Below are 22,569 nucleotides of genomic sequence, written 5' to 3' on the forward strand. Positions count from 1 at the left end.
GCGAAACATCTGAATTCGATTGTCACCGTTACTGTATCGAGATGTATTGGTATACCACACAATTCATCCAATCAATCAATCAATCAATCAATCAACCAATCAATCAATCAATCGGTCGGTGAATTTATAAAGCACCAGTATCCACTACAATGCAGAGTTCAGAGGCACTGTACAGTTAGAATGATCTGGAGGGAGAACAGATATGTCTTTAGGTCTTTTTTGAAGGCGTTAGCTGTTGGCTTTTGTCGTATTTCCAGTGGCAGTGCATTCCATAGATGGGGTGCAGCGCGTGAGAATGCACACCCGCCATACGAAAACAGTTTGCTATTTTTTTAGAGTGTGGGCCCCCCCCCCCGGGGGGGTGGGGGGAGCTGCAAAAAAATTCTGAACAAAGAATTTTCTCCTCAGACGTATAATCGAATAATTAAGCCGTAGTGTTTCGTCAAGTACAAAGACATACGAGTGCACGTGTGATTCAAATTGTAAAGTAGAGTAATACAATTATTTAATTCTAATGTTGGGGGCGCTAGATCGTGTCAAGGTCACTGATCAAGGTTCAAGTTTATACTTTGATATAACACGGACTAATCGTACTTCGTCTCTACTACTCGACCGTTGAACTTAGTTAGTGCTATAAACTTTTACGGACACCCGGATCACCTGCTAAACTTATAGATCTCATCGTCCGGTGATTTACAACAAATTTCAGGTAATGTGAGATTTTTCAGTGTAAGCGGCTTTCTTCATTATTGAATATGTACCGGTGGTTGAAAAAACTCCAATCATTATTAACGTAGCAATAGGATCGAAATACATCGCCTTTTAGCCAGTTACAGGAGAAATGAAGTCGCCTTGGTGTTTCACTCCTCAGCAGTGATGTTTTTAACACAAAGCTCTAGCATAGTGGTAACTGGGCTGTGTTTGTTAGGTACAATAACTTACTCATAATATCGTACACCCTGAATAAGTACTGCATCACATGTACCGACATGTGGGTACGGATGAACATAGTTTTGCATACACGTCAAATCAAACAAATTGATCCAAAATCAGCGCCCTCAACGGCGATCATGATTTTAACCTGTCTCTGTACTACCTATGGATATAATAACACCGACAACTGATTAACATGTAGAATGTCTAATTAGTGATATTTTAACAATTTTAAGTGAAAATAGTGTGGTTGTCTGATAAAAAAAATGATACTCAAGTTAAAACTAGCGCAGTTTTAAACAGAGAGACATTTTCAAAACCAAGCTTATATATGCGCAAGATTCAAACTACACTACCTACAGATAATATTGACCACTAATTAATAGATACAATGTCTTTTTATAAGTAACCGACTAATTTTTTTAATGAATATATCTTTTGGTTAATTGGTGGAAAAAATGGCCCAGTTGCAACTAGTGTAGGTTTGAATTAAATGAATTTGCTAACTGTTCGTTGACATTCTCTCTCAACATTAACTGTCGTCAAAAGCTTCTCCCTTGTGCCAAGTAGCATTTTCCGCTTTTCCTAAATAGGTTATTTTGCTTTGATTTCAGTAAATGTGTTAACTTTGTGAAAACGCTGTCAAAAGTCTCGCTAAATGTGTTCGACGAGCCCAACAAAACAGGTTTTAAAACTTAAACACACACACACACACACACACACACACACACACACACACACACACACTCCAATTAATTGCAGCTTTAACGATATCCCACTGTGTAAAAATTTGTGTTTGTTTCGTTCCACAATTGCCCACATGTCCATGTTTGAATTCCTTCAATAGTCATTACAGATTGCCATTGAAATTTTGCAACTGAAATATATTATAATATTATTGCACGGGTCATTAATACTGACCAAGTGTAACCCCCCACACCCACACTCACACCTCGACCCACACCCACACCCACACCCACACCCACACCCACTACACATAAGGGATTCGGTTTGACATCGGCTATTAGATGAAATTCGATTAGTATTGATATTAATATTAATGAATCAAATAAAAACGTGCAAATGTGTCGACAAAGGTCTGTTACTGAAAGCATGTTGAAATATGTTCATTCATAAAATTTGTACTAATTTCTGTTCATATTTCTATTCTCCCTGACAACAGATGCTTAAAAAGTAAATATGGCGCCAACCATAGCAGAGTTCTTTGCTGGACAGAAAGTACTGATCACCGGGGCAACTGGATTTCTTGGCAAAGTTCTTGTAGAGAAACTGTTAAGATGTTGTCCAAATATTGATGTGATGTATTTGATGGTAAGACCTAAAGCCGGACAGCCACCACAACAGAGAGTGCAAGAAATGATTGCCACAAAGGTTAGTCGAGTCCTGCAAACAACAGCTAGGCTAAACCCGCCGTTAGTTCACGGCAGTCTACGTCATTCATCAATCTATTTGGTGTGATACTCTTTGCATTTGCCAAGAACAGAGATTGTCTAGATTTAGATTCTGTAATGATCATTAACATATTTAGCATAATATCATTAACATGAGTATTTTCTCAATGGCCCTCCAGAAATATTTAAATTCTATCATTTACAGCTGTTCGATAAAGTACGAGAAGAAAACCCAAATGGTCTGGAAAGAATTATTGCAGTGAAAAGTGACATGTTAGAACCAGGTTTAGGACTGAGTGATGAAGACAGAGAGATGCTACAACAAGAAGTGGGAGTTGTATTCCATGTTGCAGCCACCGTCAGATTTGATGAAAAAATGAAGTAAGTTGTAGGGCTTTGCCGATACGAGTCGGAAGACGTGAGTAATGAAAGAAAACCTCTACTGTCACGCGTATTTTCCGGCTGAATGAAGGAAAAATGTAAATCAATAATTCTTGAATAATTTAATCGTCACGCCACAAACACAATTGGGAAAAATAATAATGATTTTGAACGTTTAGATTCATATCTTGAACGTCAACGTAGGTGCACGTTCTAATGAAGTAGTATGTCCAGGCTCAGGCCACTAGTATTTCTAGGGTAATTGCATGTTTTATGTTCGAATATGTTCAAATTGGCCTGCATATCATGAGGTGTAACAGTTGTACACGTAGTTTCAATTTCGCTTGTTGATACATGTAACTACTTTTCATTATTTTCCAGACTTTCATATCAATTGAATGTAAAGGGTCTATTGGAGCTGCTAGCAATCTGCAGAAACATGAACAAATTAAAAGTACGTCGTTGTGTCTATACATCATTCAATCAAACCTAAGTGAAACCAAAATAAGTTCGTGATAACACAGCATTATTTTACATCACTCAATCAATCCCCGATTCATAACAGTGGTGACAACTGACCAGTTATAGGTAGACAATATGAATGAGAATTATATACATTTGTCGCTGTATATGTATATATGCCACTTACTAGTAACTACTATTGATCCAGTGTGTGTATGATAATATACATCTAGGGAATTACGATATTCGACTACAAACTCTTTATTTAACAATTTCATCAAATATATAACAAATGGTTTGTATTTTTGTAATGTATCTAATATTGCTTCATGTATGCACAATGTAAATATATCATACAAAATCACAATTTTGACAAGGTAGTGCTTTTCTTTAATATTGCCCGTGGGTAATATCATCTCAGCCCGTCTGCAATATCATCTCAGCCCGTGGGAAATATCATCTCAGCCCGTGGGCACTGTCACTTCAGCCCATGGGCAATATCATTTCAGTTCATGAGCTATATCATTTCAGCCCACGAGCAATATCATCTGAGCCAATGGCCATGGATAATCTCAGTCGGTGGACAACATCATTTCAGCCAATGGGTAATCTCAGCCCATGGGCAATATAATCTCAGCCCGTGGGCAACATCATCTCAGCCATGGGCAATATCAGTTTAACCCTCGGGCAATATAATCTAAACCCATGGGCAATATCATCTCCTCCACCCATAGCCAGTCCAGTATCGAGAATGTTTTTATCTAAACAATTTCAAGATATCATGTATGTCATGCATTGAATTGACTTTTCAGTCGATTCACCTTAACACACGTGAATTAAGCTCTCCCTGTGGGAAAAGTGTAGAATCCTTTTAAAATAATACCCCTTTTCCCATTACAGGCATTTGTTCATACATCAACTGCCTTCTGTAATTGCGACAGAAAATACATTGAAGAGAAAATCTACCCACCACCCATGGACCACAGAAAATTAGACGATGTGATGGCGTAAGTACAAATATATACCGAGCAGTTAAACCAGTTAACCAAGAACTTTGCTTGGCTGTAAGTTATCCATTACATCAGTAACCCTGAATCCTCGATAGTGTGTGTTGTGATAGCACCCATACTTCTGCATCAACAACGAAAGCTGCAAAAAATATCTGTTTCTCTATGTTTCTATGTGTTTAAGGGACCGCGTTAAGGATATTTGTGTTTCTTAAGGGTACAATCAACTTAGGATAAAAATTGGTTTATAGTTTTAGTCATAATTATAAGTAAGATCAAAGTCAGGCTATTTATTTATTTATTAAACTTTATTTGAAGAAGGTAGCCCAGTTGGCCTTGGCCAATCTTCCCTGGGGGTCCTCTAAATATAAATAGTACAAAGACAAAAGAGACAAATACAAACTATACAATAAAGACATACAATAAACAGCAAAAGTGTCTAAAGTTTTGTCATAAAATATTGTATATAATTATATATATAGCCTCTTGTCAGCTATGTGTCTAACGATGATGAAACTATCCATCGAATGATTCTAAGAAATATTAAACATAAAATGAAATGAATTTTGCATTTGCCTGTTTTTGTTTGTCTTTCTGATGACATTTATAGATCTAGACTAATTTGCATATTGGAAGTACAATTTACACCTTCTTATTCATCAATGTAAAATTTTATCCTGATTTTTACAGATGGATGGATGATGATATGATAAAAACTATAACTCCAAACTTGATTTCTCCTAAACCAAATACATATACCTTCACAAAAGCCATTGCAGAGCATGTATTGATGGAATATTGTGGTGATATACCCGTTGCTATTATAAGACCGTCCATAGTTGGCGCTGTATGGAAGGAACCCATACCCGTGAGTAGGATTTATTTCTATGTGTCATTGTGAAAGTTACCGTTATAACTTTTCGCATTCTTCTTTTTATAATCCCTTGATAACTGTAGAGATTATCGACATTGGCCTTTAAACATTGCATAAATAGATTTATAGTTGTACACATTTGCAATCATAAAAACTTACACAATATTCGTATCGTTAATACAGGGTGTTTAATTTGTTGCAGGGATGGATAGATAATTTCAACGGACCAAGTGGTTTGATTGCTGCAGTAAGTGTATCTTTGCATTTCAGTGACATTTTGATGTAGTGTATAAATCTCTTGGAATGTTTATATGTTCCTGTTTGTTACCATACAAATAAGTTACATGGATTGCGGAAAGCTTGTTCTTTTCTCTGTCAATCTCTTTGGTGTTATGTGCACATGAGCGTAGTTTATTTCTGTGAAGTACCCGAACTATCATGATATACGTATTTACTGGAAAACATTCCTCAAATAACCAAAGATATATTCACTAAAAATTGATCAATTACTTAAAAAACAGACATTGTATCTGTTAATTAGTAATCAATATTATCAGTAGGCATCGTAGTGGCAATTCTATAAATTTTGCGGTTTTCGATCAGACACAATGTGATAATAAACGCTTATCAATTAGTATTATGAACAATATTGTTATATTCTTTGTAACCACAAATGATCAATTCATAGTCACCCTGACCATTGTGTGAGGTTTATGTTATCAGTAGCTCCAGATTAGGTAATACGATAACCACAGATAATCCCGTAGTCCTATGTGCGTGGGCATGCTCAGTCTGGATTGCAAGTTCCCTATTAACGTATTTATTTTTTTTTATTTTGACAGTGTCGCAAAGGTCTTATACACGTCATCAATATCAATGTTAATCATAAATCAGTTTGAAATCTATAAAAAATTATATACTGATCCATTTCAGGTTGGGAAAGGCCTATTACGTGTTGCAATGGCTAATCGCAATGGTATACTCAATTTCATTCCCGTAGACATTTCTGTCAATGTTCTGATTGCAGCAGCCTGGAATATCGGTGTACATAAGTAAGTCTATAATAATATCTAGATATGTGTTTACACGAACTCATTTTTTAATAACATACACTACGCGATACAACGGACAAACCTGAAAATAAAGAGCCCATTCGTTTGTTTGTTTATTTATTTATTTACTTTATTTGTCCTCGGTAGCCAATACAACCCATAACACCAAAGTAAAACGTTTCCTGTATGTACTACAATCGTTTATACACGTGATATGAATGCTATAAACGAGTGTGACACATCGAGAAAGTGCTTTACTTCAGTGTTACTCGTTGTACGTCTTTCCAATGAGGCCGAGACGACTACAGTTCCATCCACGCCATCTCAACATCGGTTATATTGTTTGATTGTTTGGCCCTAACGCTGCACAAAACCTAAAGAAATGCTAACAATTTACTGTATATTTTTATCCAGACCTAAAACAACTCCTGTTTACAACGTCAGCATGGGATGGAGCAATCCTTTTAGATGGGGAGAATTGGGTGAGTAAACAAAACACAAACAAATATTCTGAAAATATTGAAACACTTAAAAACTATAGCCAAATATAAAACAAATTTATATGAATCATTACATTCATACATGGCGATTTAAGAAAATGGGTATATCATAATTATACGACACAACAGAATTTTATGAATGAACTTAGCTAATGTCTTGCTATCTGCGAAAAGGAAATCAAAATTGCAATTATGAGTTAGTGCACTAGTTTAGGTTGCTAATTATGAGCTTTTTCTGTCCTATATGTTGTTAATATTATGTTTTGCTATTACACAGAGACGATTGTTTTACCATTCTACAATCGGGTTCCTTTAGACAATGTAATCAGAAGACCCGAAACGCTTATTACAGAGAATCGGTAAGTGTGAAAAAATCTCAGACCACTAGAGTTCATTCTACAGTATGTGGATGTTAGCTACATTGTTTGATATAGAGAGAAAGCGTAGCGACAAAACAACTGTGTCTGTGAAATTAATGCACATCGTCGTAAACCACAGCCTCTTTTACGGCACCGTCCAAGACGCACCGTCAAGAGGATATTTTCCTTTGCGTCAGCAGAAATATTATATTGTACTTTGGCTTGCGAGAATGCAAATATTTTTTTTCTAATGTATAACAACAGAATGTATGTCTAGCTGTAATGACGTCGGCATGCAAGACTTGGTGACTTATGTATTGTGCAAAACTTGTAATTATATTATACCAGTATATTGATGGTGGAAATCGAGGGATCTGATTGGTCTAGACATCGAACTAGCGCGTCTAAAATGAGAGATAATGCACAGTTGGCACGCATCCAAATTTTGATGTTCACTGTTCGTCTACGAACGTCGCAGTCCGTGCAGGGATGGAGGCGCAAATGAGACCAGAACACGTTACGTCTTATCTTGTTTCCGATATTTTCAATATACTGGTATAATATAATAGCGATAAACCACCACTGGGAATTCCAGTGAACGAAATATACTCGCTATCGCTCGTGCATATATTTCGTTCACTGGTCAAAACCTCTTGGTATACCATTTCCAGGGGGTGGTTTATTGCTTAAATAACTTTACACATTATTTACAGTACGTCGATATGTTGGAACTGTTACTCTGTTGATTGATGAAATTACGTTTTGTTACATGTCTATTAAAGCATTTCGAGATAGTTCTCTTAGACTCTGAGTTTTAGTTCTCACTTTATTGTTTTAAAAATGACCACATCTATAAATTCTCATTTTAAAAATCTTCCCCAATTAAGACGATATTACTGATTGTTATACTACGGTTCCAAGTCGGTTTATTGGATTTACAGGGACACTTTTGGCGGCAAGGCGAATTACAAGACTTGTGGCAAAGTAATTAACAACGCGATAATGGAAGACACATGATTTGCAATGTGGACGAGACGAAGACTAGTCTAACTCATGTTGAAAAAGAAATTATCCACAGTACAGTATCAATTTTACCCCTGGAAGTAAATTTCTTGTAGGGTTCTAACGTGATGTTTATTCCAGAGTTGTCCATGGTTACTGGGACGTCGTGTGTCATGTATTCCCAGGCTATTTTTATGATTTCCTGCTTCGTTTGATGGGACAGAAAGCAAGGTATGCACTTCAGTATAGTGTTTTTTAAAGGAGGGCGGGGTGAAAAAGAATCTGGCACTACACCTGTCTATTGAACGTGAATGCCACTACAGGATATAAGGGTATATCTATAGACGTGATTCTTATAATAAGTGTTTATTTCGATAAATAGCCATGAATATACATTGTTCATCTAATCCATATTCACGTCTGTTAAGACCCATGATGCAACAGTTTACTACTGATAGATAACAATAGAGGTGATGTATTTTCATTTGGGAAACCTCATGATACTGGGCTGATGATGAAAGCAATTGAAGCAGTATACTTTTAAACTTGATATTTCGAGTGGTAACCTGCCTCAGCAGCAGCATCTGTAATGTTGTCTTATTTTGACAGAATGGTTCGTATTTATGACAAAATGAGGAAAACCATGTCCAGTATGGAATACTTCACAATGAACACGTGGGAATGGTCTCGTGAGAACACTGACTCACTTTGTGCATTGCTGTCTGAGGAAGACAACAAGGTAAGGTGATGGTGAGGTGAGAACACTGACTCACTTTGTGCGTTGCTGTCTGAGGAAGATGATAAGGTATGGTGTTTAACATGGATGTATGAGGACCTCAACGACAAAATTAAAAGTACTAGTTCATAAGATCTAGAAGAATAACAGAACAAGTTGACTAGTATTGATTGATAAGATGTTTAACTATTGATTTATATCACTTCTTGCATTTAGTTATCATTTAGGTATAAGTTTTATCTAAACTTCGATATCCGATATTTCAAGTTCATATATTGCCCGTTTTGACCTGCCCTCTAGTGGTCAGTCTCAGAATTCGTGACTTAACATTGTCATAGCCTAATGATTTCCAAGTAAATAGGCATCAATATAGTATTATCGGTAATGTTATTTAATACTTACCAACTTAAATAAGTACCACCTAGGTAAGTTAGGAAAATCACATTTCTTCAGTCAGCCTACGGTCTATCAAACTACATAAATTACAAAGGCATCAAGCATGGCAGTTAGTTTCATCAACAAACTTGTTACACTAAATGCTAAGGGGAAAACCATTTTATTTCGTGGGGGGAGGATTTGGACCCAACGGCAAACTGTTTTTTTTCAACCGCTATGGCAGCAACTTTTTCTTCCTGCTTTTGGTCGGCTACAATTTTCCTCAAGCCCCCCCCCCCTGAAATCAAATGGTTTAGCCCTAAGACAATAATTAGTAAAGTATAACGCTGTCACTCTTTGATTTACGTGTTGTTTGTTTTTCATCTATTTCAGGTATTTTACACAGACTTTCGTCCCCTTGACTGGAAATCCTACCTGGAGGCTTATTGTCTGGGAGTCAAACGTTTCGTACTCAAAGAAGAACTATCTGGACTAGAACAAGCAAGAGCACATCTGAAGCGAATACGTAACTTACGCTACGCGTTTAACGCCATGCTCCTTATTTTCATTTGGCGTTTCTTGATTACCAGATCTCAAATCGCTCGTAATCTTTGGTATTTTATCACAGCTACTGTTGTCAAGTTTGTAAGGTTGATAAGATTAAGACTTACGAGTTCTACCAGCTAGATACAAGACGGGGATGGATAGATGGATGGGTGCATGGGTGGATGGTCGGATGGGCATCGACGGTCATACATACATACATACATACATACATACATACATACATACATACATACATACATACATGCATACATACATACATACATACATACATACATACATACATACATACATACATACACACAAACACACACACACACACACACACACATACATACATACATACATACATACATACATACATACATACATACAGACAGACAGACAGACAGACAGACAGACACACACACACACACACATACATACATACAGACAGACAGACACACACACACACACACATACATACATACATACATACATACATACATACATACATACATACATTCATACATACATACATACATACATACATACACACACACACAAACAAACACATACATGTACATACATACATACATACATACATACATACATACATACATACATACATACATACATACATACATACATACATACATGCATGCATGCATACATACATACATACATACATACATACATACATACATACATACATACATACATGCATACATACATGCATACATACATGCATGCATGCATGTATGTATGTATGTATTTATTATTATTATTATTATTATTATTAGGGAGCATCGAGCATCTTACTATTACAAAAGTAAATGGTGGAATACAACTATGGATTTTTAATTGCCTTCTTTTAATCAGATGTATTTAATATTAAAACTACACAGTGTATTGACCTAGAAACTATGGCTTGTGTAAGGAACATTCATTTTCTTGGTGTTTTATTTCTTTTTCCATTTCACCCGGTTGTATTTTAAAATTCATTCTGGTTTTTTTTTATGTTCTTTGACTGACACCCTATTTTCTTCCGTACACACACACACACACACACACACACACACGCACACACACACACACATTCATACATACATACATACATACATACATACATACATACATACATACATACATACATACATACATCTCTATTGTAAGCAAAAACTCACATTGTTTGTCTTTGTTACCCAAACCTGAGACTGAAAGATCTGCCTTTATGGACCCCGTTCGCAAATTTCCACAGTGGATGGCGAATGATGAGAGTACCCCATCAACATAGTTTACACTCTGCCCAAACCCTTTGAATGAAAGTTGTCCTCCTGATGATGTGAGATAAGGTACTACCACAACAATAAATAATCTACAGTCATTTGCATCTGAACATGCTCGGTTTGGTAAGTTAGCAACCATATCTGAGCATGCTCAGTTTGCCAGGGTTGCTGAGTTAGCAACCGTATTTGAGCATACTCAGTTTGAGTTGTTAAGTCAGTTAACCGTATCTGAGCATGCTAAGTTTGGGTTGCTAAGTAAAGTAGCAGCTTTACTAACAGAATAGTGTGTACAGTAAGTGGGTAATCAAATGATTTATTTTAAGCTTCGTTTTTTTCATGACAAGAAGCAAGAAAACTACTTCTTTCTTGAGCATCGTTTTCACAAATAGCATAGCATACCAGAAGTGATGACACACACACACACACACACACACACACACACACACACACACACACATTCCAATTAATTGCAGCTTTAACGATATCCCACTGTGTACAAATTTGTATTTGTTTCGCTCTACAATTGCCCACAGGTCCATGTTTGAATTCCTTCAATAGTCATTACAGATTGCCATTGAAATTTTTCAACTGGAATATATTATAATATTATTGCACGGGTCATTAATACTGACTAGGTGTAACCCCCACACCCCGACTCACACCCACTACACATAAGGGATTCGATTTGACATCGGCTATTAGATGAAATTCGATTAGTATTGATATTAATATTAATGAATCAAATAAAAACGTGCAAACGTGTCGACAAAGGTCTGCTACTGAAAGCATGTTGAAATATGTTCATTCATAAAATTTGTACTAATTTCTGTTCATATTTCTATTCTCCCTGACAACAGATGGTTAAAAAGTAAATTGCGTCAACTAATCCAATATGGCGCCAACAGTAGCAGAGTTCTTTGCTGGACAGAAAGTACTGATCACCGGGGCAACTGGATTTCTTGGCAAAGTTCTTGTAGAGAAACTGTTAAGATGTTGTCCAAATATTGATGTGATGTATTTGATGGTAAGACCTAAAGCTGGACAACCACCACAACAGAGAGTGCAAGAAATGATTGCCACACAGGTTAGTCGAGTCCTGCACACAACAGCCAATCTGATTAAAATCTGATGTGGTAAAAACGGCTAGATATCTTTATTTACCTCTATATGTCCATTATTTTGTGTCGTTTGTTTTGTTCCGAGTGATCGCTGCCTTATTGTCGACATTCAATGGGATTGTCTATTACACAGGTTCAGATGTAGGAAGGCGGCGATCACTCATAACAAAACAAACGCCACAACACGATGGAAATAGAGGTAAATAAAGACATCTAGCCGCTTTCACCACATCAGATTGGGTTAAAGCCACCGTTAGTTGACGGTAGTCTACGTCATTCATCAATCTATTTGGTGTGATGCTCTTTGCATTTGCCAAGAACTGATTCCAGATTTAGATTCTGTAATGATCATTAACATATTTAGCATAATATCATTAACATGAGTATTTTCTCAATGGCCCTACAAAAATATTTAAATTCTATCATTACAGCTGTTCGATAAAGTACGAGAAGAAAACCCGAGTGGTTTGGAAGGAATTATTGCAGTGAAAAGTGACATGTTAGAACCACGTTTAGGACTGAGTGATGAAGACAGAGAGATGCTACAACAAGAAGTGGGAGTTGTATTCCATGTTGCAGCCACCGTCAGATTTCATGAAAAAATAAAGTAAGTTGTAGGGCTTTGCCGATACGAGTCGGAAGACGTGAGTAATGAAAAAAAAACCTCTACTGCCACACGTATTTTCCGGCTGAATGAAGGAAAAATGTAAATCAATAATTCTTGAATAATTTAATCGTCACGCCACAAACACAATTGGGAAAAATAATAATGATTTTGAACGTTTAGATACATATCTTGAACGTCACGTTCTAATGAAATAGTATGTCCAGGCTCAGGCCACTAGTATTTCTAGTGGTCTGAGGTCCAGGGTAATTGCATGTTTTATTTTCGAATGTGTTCAAATTGGCCTGCATATCATGAGGTGTGACAGTTGTACACGTAGTTTCAATTTCGCTTGTTGATACATGTAACCACTTTTCATTATTTTCCAGACTTTCATATCAATTGAACGTAAAGGGTTTAGTGGAGCTGCTAGCAATCTGCAGAAACATGAACAAATTAAAAGTACGTTGTTGTTGTGTCTATACATCATTCAATCACTGACTCACCTATTTGTGATTTTGCTTATTAAAATAAAGACTTACTATAATGGGGAATGTCGGGAAAATGAATTGAAATTTAGTAGTTCGTGCGTTAAAATGCTAATGCAACATTTTCTTCTTGGTTTTGATGCAAACATGATTTTTTTAAAATTCAACAATTTACAAACCTAAGTGAAACCAAAATAAGTTCATGATAACACAACATTATTTTACATCACTCAATCAATCCCCGATTCATAACAGTGGTGACAACTGACCAGTTTTATGTAGACAATATGAATGAGAATTATATACATTTGTCGCTGTATGTGTATATATGCCACTTACTAGTAACTACTATTGATCCAGTGTGTGTATGATAATATACATTTAGGGATTTACAATATTCGACTACAAACTCTTTATTTAAAAATTTCATCAAATATATAACAAATGGTTTGTATTTTTGTAATGTATCTAATATTGTTTCATGTATCCACAATGTAAATATATCATACAAAATCACAATTTTGACAAGGTAGTACTTTTCTTTAATATTGCCCGTGGGTAATATCATCTCAGACCCTCTGCAATATCATCTCAGCCCGTGGGAAATATCATCTCAGCCCGTGGGCACTATCACTTCAGCCCATGGGCAATATCATTCAGTCCATGAGCTATATAATTTCAGCCCATGAGCAATATCATCTGAGCCAATGGGTAATCTCAGCCGATGGACAACATCATCTCAGCCAATGGGTAATCTCAGCCCATGGGCAACATCATCTCAGCCCATATGGGCAATATCAGTTTAACCCTTGGGCAATATAATCTAAACCCATGAACAATATCATCTTCCCTGCCCGTAGCCGCATCGAGATATCATTTATACCATAATAGATTTAATGTAACATGTAATACATATCATATAACCATGCATTGAATTGACTTTTCAGTCAATTCGCCTTAGCACACCTGAATTCAGCCCTCCCTGTGGGAAAAGTGTAGAATCCTTTTAAAATAACACCCTTTTTCCCATTACAGGCATTTGTTCATACATCAACTGCCTTCTGTAATTGCGACAGAAAATATATTGAAGAAAAAATCTACCCACCACCCATGGACCACAGAAAATTAGACGATATGATGTCGTAAGTAAAAGTCATTTACAAATATATACCGAGCATGCGCAGTTAAACCAGTTAATCAAGAACTTTGCTTGTTGTAAGTTATCCATTACGTCAGTAACCATGAATCCTCGGAAGTATGTGTTGTGATAGCACCCATACTTCTGCATCAACAACGAAAGCTGCAAAAAATGTCTGTGAAATTAATGTTCTCTAAGTTTCTATGTGTTTAAGGGACCGCGAAAGGATATTTGTGTTTCTTAAGGGTGTACAATCGTCGACTTAGGATAAAAAATGGTTTATAGTTTTAGTCATAATTATAAGTAAGATCAAAGTCAGGCTATTTATTTATTTATTAAACTTTATTTAAAGAAGGTAGCCCAGTTGGCCTTGGCCAATCTTCCCTGGGGGTCCTCTAAATATAAATAGTACAAAGACAAAAGAGACAAATACAAACTGTACAATAAAGACATACAATAAACAGCAAAAGTGTCTAAAATTTTGTCATAAAATATTGGTGACAGCCTCTTGTCAGCTATGTGTCTAACGATGAAGAAACTATCCATCGAATGATTCAAAGAAATATTAAACATTAAATGAAATGAATTTTGCATTTGCCTGTTTTTGTTTGTCTTTCTGATGACATTTATAGATCTAGACTAATTTGCATATTGGAAGAACAATTTACACCTGCTTATTCATCAATGTAAAATTTTATCCTGATTTTTACAGATGGATGGATGATGATATGATAAAAACTATAACTCCAAACTTGATTTCTCCTAAACCAAATACATATACCTACACAAAAGCCATTGCAGAGAATGTATTGATGGAATATTGTGGTGATATACCCGTTGCTATTATAAGACCGTCCATAGTTGGCGCTGTATGGAAGGAACCCATACCCGTGAGTAGGATTTATTTCTATGTGTCATTGTGAAAGTTACCATTATAACTTTTCGCATTCTTCCTTTTTATAATCCCTTGATAACTGTAGAGATTATAGACACTGGCCTTTAAACATTGCATACATAGATTTATATTTGTACATATTTGCAATCATAAAAACTTACACAATATTCGTATCGTTAATACAGGGTGTTTAATTTGTTGCAGGGATGGATAGATAATTTCAACGGACCAAATAGTTTGATTGCTGCAGTAAGTGTATCTTTGCATTTCAGTGACATTTTGATGTAGTGTATAAATCTTGGAATGTTTATATGTTCCATATAAATAAGTTACAAAGCCTGTTCTTTTCTCCGTCAACGGCGTTGGTGTTATAATAACAATGTTGGTTTCTTATATAGCACTTTCCCACTCCATGCTCAAAACGCTTTACAATTATTACCCCTGGCATTTTAGTCTTCCTCAACTCCCCCGGGAGCATACAATCCATTGCAGCCATTTAAGCGCATAGGATTAAAGCCTTCACATTGCAACCTACATCCTACCCAGTTATAAAGCTGTGTTGAGGCTCAAATCGTGGTGGTTCAAATCTTGCCCAAGGACTTTAGCCACTCAGAAACAAACAGCAGGCAGCGACGGGGCTCGAACCTGCAACCTGTAGATTCCAAGCCGGTCACGCTAACCATTCACCCATCATGACTCCACTGTACACATGAGCGTAGTTTATTGCTGTGAAGTACCCGAACTATCATGATATACGTATTTACTGGAAAACCAAAGATATATTTACTAGAAATTGATCAAATACTTCTAAAACAGTAGTGGCAAGTCTATAAATTTTGCGGTTTTCTATCAGACAAAATGTGATAATAAACGCTTATCAATTAGTATTATAAACAATATTTTTATATTGTTTGTAACCACAAATGATCAATTCATAGTCACCCTGTCCATTGTGTGAGGTTTATTTTATCAGTAGCTCCAGATTAGGTAATACGATAACCATAGATAATCCCGTAGTCCTTTGCGTCTGGGCATGCTCAGTCTGGATTGCAAGTTCCCTATCAACGTGTTTATTTTTTTTATTTTGACAGTGTCGCAAAGGTCTCATATTAATGGTAATCATAAATCAGTTTGAAATCTATATAACAATTACTTTTTACTGATCCATTTCAGGTTGGGAAAGGCCTATTACGTGTTTTAAAGGCTAATCCCAATGGTATACTCAATTTCATTCCCGTAGACATTTCTATCAATGTTATGATTGCTGCTGCCTGGAATATCGGTGTACTCAAGTAAGTCTATAATATCTAGATATGTGTTTACACGAACTCATTTTTTGATAACATACACTACGCGATACAACGGACAAACCTGAAAATAAAGAGCCCATTCCTTTGATTTGTTTATTTACTTTATTTGTCCTCGGTAGCCAATACAACCCATAACACCAAAGTAAAACGTTTTCTGTATGTACCATAAGGCTATACACTTAATATGAATGCTATAAACGAGTGTGGCACATCGTGAAAGTGCTTTACTTCAGTGTTACTCGTTGTACGTCTTTCCAATGAGGCCGAGACGACTGCAGTTCTATCCACGCCATCTCCATCGGTTATATTGTTTGATTGTTTGGCCCTAACGCTGCACAAAACCTAAAGAAATGCTAACAATTTACTGTATATTTTTATCCAGACCTAAAACAACTCCTGTTTACAACGTCAGCATTGGATGGAACAATCCTTTTAGATGGGGAGAATTGGGTGAGTAAACAAAACACAAACAAATATTCTGAAAATATTGAAACACTTAAAAACTATAGCCAAATATAAAACAAATTAATATGAATCACTACATTCATACATAGCGATTTAAGAAAATGGAGATATATATATATATATATATATATATATATATATATATATATATATATATATATATATATATAATTATATATATATAATCATAATTATACGACACAACAGAAGTTTATGAATGAACTTAACTAATGTCTTGCTATCTGCGAAAAGGAAATCAAAATTGCAATTATGAGCTAGTGCACTAGTTTAGGTTGCTAATTATGAGCTTTTTCTGTCCTATGTTGTTAATATTATGTTTTGATATTACACAGGGACGATTCTTTTACCATTCTACAATCGGGTTCCTTTAGACAATGTAATCAGAAGACCCGAAACGCTTATTACAGGGAATCGGTAAGTGTGAATAAATCTCAGACCACTAGAATTCATTCTACAGTATGTGGATGTTAGCTACATTGTTTGATATAGAGAGAAAGCGTAGCGACAAAACAACTATGTCTGTGAAATTAATGCACCTCGTCTTAAACCACGTTTTTACGGCACCGTACAAGACGCACAGTCAGGAGGATATTTTCCTTTGCGTCAGCAGAAATATTGTACTTCGCTTGCGAGAATGCAAATATTTTTTTTCCAATGTATAACAACAGAATGTATATGTCTAGCTGCACTGACGTCGGCATGCAAGACTTGGTGACTTATGTATTGTGCAAAACTTGCAATTATATTATACCACTATATTGATGGCGCAAATCGAGAGATATGATTGGTCTAGACATCGAACTAGCGTGTCTAAAATGAGCGATAATGCACAGTTGGCACGCATCCAAATTTTGATGTTCACTGTTCGTCTACGAACGTTGCAGTCCGTGTAGGGATGGGGTCGCAAATGAGACCAGAACACGTTACGTCTTATCTTGTTTCCGATATTTTCAATATACTGGTATACTATAATAGCGATAAACCACCCCTGGGAATTCATGGTACACCACTCGGTTTTGACCAGTGAACGAAATATACTCGCTATCGCTCGTGCATATATTTCGTTCACTGGTCAAAACCTCTTGGTATACCATTTCCAGGGATTGGTTTACACATTTAATATGTACAGTACGTGGACATATTGGAACACTCTGATATTTTGTTACTCTGTTAATTGATGAAATTACGTTTTGTTACATGTCTATTAAAGTTTTTCGAGATAGTTCTCTTAGACTCTGGGTTTTAGTCCTCACTTTATTATTTTAAAAAGGACCACATCTATAAATAAATTCTCATTTTAAAAATCTCCCTCAATTAAGACGATATTACTGATTGTTATACTCCGGTACCAAGTCGGTTTATTGGATTTACAGGGACACGTTTGGCGGCAAGGCGAATTACAAGACTTGTGACAAAGTAACTAACAACGTGTTAATTGAAGACACATGATTTGCAATGTGGACGACACGAAGACTAGTCTAACTCATGTTGTAAAAGAAATTATCCACAGTACAGTACCAATTTTACCCCTGGAAGTAAATTTCTTGTAGGGTTCTAACGTGATGTTTATTCCAGAGTTGTCCATGGATACTGGGACGTCGTGTGTCATGTATTCCCAGGCTATTTTTATGATTTCCTGCTTCGTCTGATGGGAAAGAAAGCAAGGTATGCACTTCAGTATAGTGTTTTTTAAAGGAGGGCGGGGTGAAAAAGAATCTGGCACTACACCTGTCTATTGAACGTGAATGCCACTACAGGATATAAGGGTATATCTATAGACGTGATTCTTATAATGAGTGTTTATTTCGATTTGATAAATAGCCATGAATATACATTGTTCATCTAATCCATATTCACGTCTGTTAAGACCCATGATGCAACAGTTTACTACTGATAAATAACAATAGAGGTGATGTATTTCATTTGGGAAACCTCATGATACTGGGCTGATGATGAATGCAATTGAAGCAGTATACTTGACATTTCCAGTTGTAACCTGCCTCAGAGGCATCTTTAATGTTGTCTTATTTTGACAGAATGGTTCGTATTTATGACAAAATGAGGAAAACCATGTCCAATGCGGAATACTTCACAATAAACACATGGGAATGGTCTCGTGAGAACACTGACTCACTTTGTGCATTGCTGTCTGAGGAAGACAACAAGGTAAGGTGATGGTTGAGTGAGAACATTGACTCACTTTGTGCATTGCTGTCTGAGGAAGATGATAAGGTAAGGTGATGGTGAGGTGAGAACACTGACTCACTTTGTGCATTGCTATCAGAGGAAGACAACAAGGTAAGGTGGTGGTGAGGTGAGAACACTGACTCACTTTGTGCATTGCTGTCTGGGGAAGACAACAAGGTAAGGTGGTGGTGAGGTGAGAACACTGACTCACTCTGTGCATTGCTGTCTGGGGAAGACAACAAGGTAAGGTGGTGGTGAGGTGAGAACACTGACTGACTTTGTGCATTGCTGTCTGGGTAAGACAACAATGTAAGGTGATGGTCCAGTGAGAACACTGACTCACTTTGTGCATTGCTGTCTGGGGAAGACAACAAGGTAAGGTGGTGGTGAGGTGAGAACACTGACTCATTTTGTGCTGCTCTAAGGAAGACAACAAGGTAAGGTGATGGTCCAGTGAGAACACTGACTCATTTTGTGCATTGCCTTTTGAGGAAGACAACAAGGTAAGGTGATGGTCCAGTGAGAACACTAACTCATTTTCTGTATTGCTGTCTGAGGAAGATGATAAGGTAGGTGATGGTGAGGTGAGAACACTGACTCACTTTAAATTTGCCCATTGCTGTCTGAGGAAGACAACAAGGTATGGTGTTTAACACGGATGTATGTGGCCCTCAACGGCAAAATTATAAGTACTAGTTCATACGATCTAGAAGAATAACAGAACAAGTTGACTTGTATTGATTGATAAGACGTTTAACTATTGATTTATATCATTTATTAAATTTAATTATCATAGGTATAAGTTTTACCGAAACTTCGATATCCGATATTTCAAGTTCATGTATATCGCCATATTGCCCGTTTTGACCTGCCCTCTAGTGGTCAGTCTGAGAATTCGTGACTTAACATTGTCATAGCCTAATGATTTCCAAGTAAATAGGCATCAATATAGTATTCTTGGTAATGTTATTTAATACTTACCAACTTAAATAAGTACCACCTAGGTAAGTTAGGAAAGTCACATTTCTTCAGTCAGCATACGGTCTATCAAACTACATAAATTACAAAGGCATCTAGCATAGCAGTTAGTTTCATCAACAAACTTAGCTTTGTTACAGTAAATGCTAAGGGGAAAACCATTTTATTTTGGTGGGGGGGGGGGATTTGGCCCCAACAGCAAACTGTTTTTTTTTTTCAACCGCTATGGCAGCAACTTTTTCTTCCTGCTTCCTGCTTGAAATCAAATAGTTTACCTCTAAGATAATAATTAGTAAAGTATGACGCTGTCACTCTTTGATTTACGTGGTTTGTTTTCATCTATTTCAGGTATTTTACACAGACTTTCGTTCCCTTGACTGGAAATCCTACCTGGAGGCTTATTGTCTGGGAATCAAACGTTTTGTACTCAAAGAAGAACTATCTGGACTACCACAAGCAAGAGCACATCTGAAGCGAATACGTAACTTACGCTACGCGTTTAACGCCATGCTCCTTATCTTCATTTGGCGTTTCTTGATTACCAGATCTCAAATCGCTCGTAATCTTTGGTATTTTATCACAGCTACTGTTGCCAAGTTTGTAAGGTGGATTAGATTAAGACTTACGAGTTCTACCAGCTAGATACAAGACGAGGATGGATGGATGGATGGGTGGATGGACGGTTTGGCATCAACGGTCATACATACATTCATACATACATACATACATACATACATACATACATACATACATACATACATACATACATACATACATACACACACACACACACACACATACATACATACATACATACATACATACATACATACATACACACACACACACATACATACATACATACATACATACATACATACACACACACATATACATACATACATACATACATACATACATACATACACACATACACACACACACATACATACATACATACATACATACATACATACATACATACACACACACACTCATATATGCATACATACATATAGACAGACAGACAGATAGACAGACAGACAGACAGACAGACAGACAGACAGACAGACAGACAGACAGACAGACAGACAGGACTGATTTCAGCTTCCTCAAAATGGGTTTATTTGGAGAATAAGGAGCAGCGAGCATCTTACTATTACCAAAGTAAATGGTGGAATACAACTATGGATTTTTAATTGCCTTCTTTTAATCAGATGTATTTAATTACAGTTGACATACTATTAAAACTACAGTGTATTGACCTAGAAACTATGGCTTGTGTAAGGAACATTCATTTTCTTGGTGTTTTATTTCTTTTTCCATTTCACCCGGTTGTATTTTAGAATTCATTCTGGGTTTTTTTATGTTCTTTGACTGACACCCTATTTTGTACGTACGTACGTACGTACGTACATACATACACACACACACACACACACACACATATACATACATACATACATACATACATACATACATACATACATACATACATACATACATACATACATACATACATACATGTGTAGTACTCGTAGGTGGTGTAATATGGTACGATACTGGAATAGATTACTTAATCTATAAGATGATAGACTAATAAAGAAAATATTTGTTTGGGACCTTTTACTGAGTGCTGGTAACTGGTCAGCAGAAATATACAACATTTTTGAGAGTTTAAATATTGATGATGTGACCCCTTGTGATATTGCTATGGCCAGAGAGAGAAAACAGAAAATGTACACTGACGGTTGGCATAACAATGTCTTAAACAAGCCTAAACTCCGTACTTATTGCACGTTTAAGACCACGTATTGTGCGGAAGGATATCTAAATCTGGACCTATCAAGGTCCGAAAGGTCCCTTCTCGCCCAGTTTCGATTAGGAATTCTACCATTAAGGATAGAAACGGGTCGCTTCAGAGGTGAAGCGCTAAACACTCGTACATGTAGATTTTGTGACTTGAACGAGATTGAGGACGAACCTCATTTTATTTTCCATTGTTCACTTTACAATGGTATTCGTCATATTCTTTTGAACAATGTAAGGATCGCTTGTCCCGAATTTCCTACCTCCAACGATACCAGGAAGTTGAACTACATCATGACTAAACATCCAAGACTCGTTTCAAAATTTGTTTCAAGGGCCTTCAATAGAAGGCGTGATATATTGTATGTACAGACCTAAGTTATTATGTTACATTGCGAAAGTTTTTTTGGATGTAGTCTGCATTTTTTTCAACACTGTTACCTGTATATATTGTACACTGACTGTAGTGACTTGTAAGCCCGCTGAGCTGGGTAATTCCTTGTATCGACTTGTATTGTTACTATTATGTTATGTGATTACATGCCACTCTAATAAACATACTACTACTACTACATACACACATACACACACACACATACATACATACATACATACATACATACATACATAC

The 22,569-nt window shown here is 36.4% G+C and overlaps 2 protein-coding genes across 2 annotated transcripts; both read left to right on the forward strand.

Moving 5' to 3' along the window:
• Window positions 1-2,133: 2,133 nt before the first annotated feature.
• LOC144448677 (fatty acyl-CoA reductase 1-like) lies at window positions 2,134-9,780 on the forward strand. The gene is made up of 12 exons (XM_078138962.1): window positions 2,134-2,325; window positions 2,551-2,726; window positions 3,108-3,180; window positions 4,089-4,195; window positions 4,886-5,063; window positions 5,272-5,316; window positions 6,003-6,121; window positions 6,536-6,603; window positions 6,899-6,980; window positions 8,124-8,213; window positions 8,592-8,721; window positions 9,487-9,780. The coding sequence occupies exons 1-12, from the start codon at window positions 2,134-2,136 to the stop codon at window positions 9,778-9,780; spliced, it is 1,554 nt and encodes a 517-aa protein (XP_077995088.1).
• A 2,037-nt stretch (window positions 9,781-11,817) lies between these two features.
• Window positions 11,818-20,771, forward strand: LOC144448588 (fatty acyl-CoA reductase 1-like). Its single transcript, XM_078138865.1, has 12 exons — window positions 11,818-12,009; window positions 12,475-12,650; window positions 13,037-13,109; window positions 14,171-14,277; window positions 14,986-15,163; window positions 15,373-15,417; window positions 16,342-16,460; window positions 16,861-16,928; window positions 17,297-17,378; window positions 18,540-18,629; window positions 19,001-19,130; window positions 20,478-20,771. Exons 1-12 carry the CDS (start codon window positions 11,818-11,820, stop codon window positions 20,769-20,771), a joined length of 1,554 nt encoding a protein of 517 aa, XP_077994991.1.
• The last annotated feature ends 1,798 nt before the right edge of the window (window positions 20,772-22,569 follow it).

The sequence above is a fragment of the Glandiceps talaboti genome, chromosome 17 (assembly GCF_964340395.1).
Source record: "Glandiceps talaboti chromosome 17, keGlaTala1.1, whole genome shotgun sequence".
Taxonomy (NCBI): domain Eukaryota; kingdom Metazoa; phylum Hemichordata; class Enteropneusta; family Spengelidae; genus Glandiceps; species Glandiceps talaboti.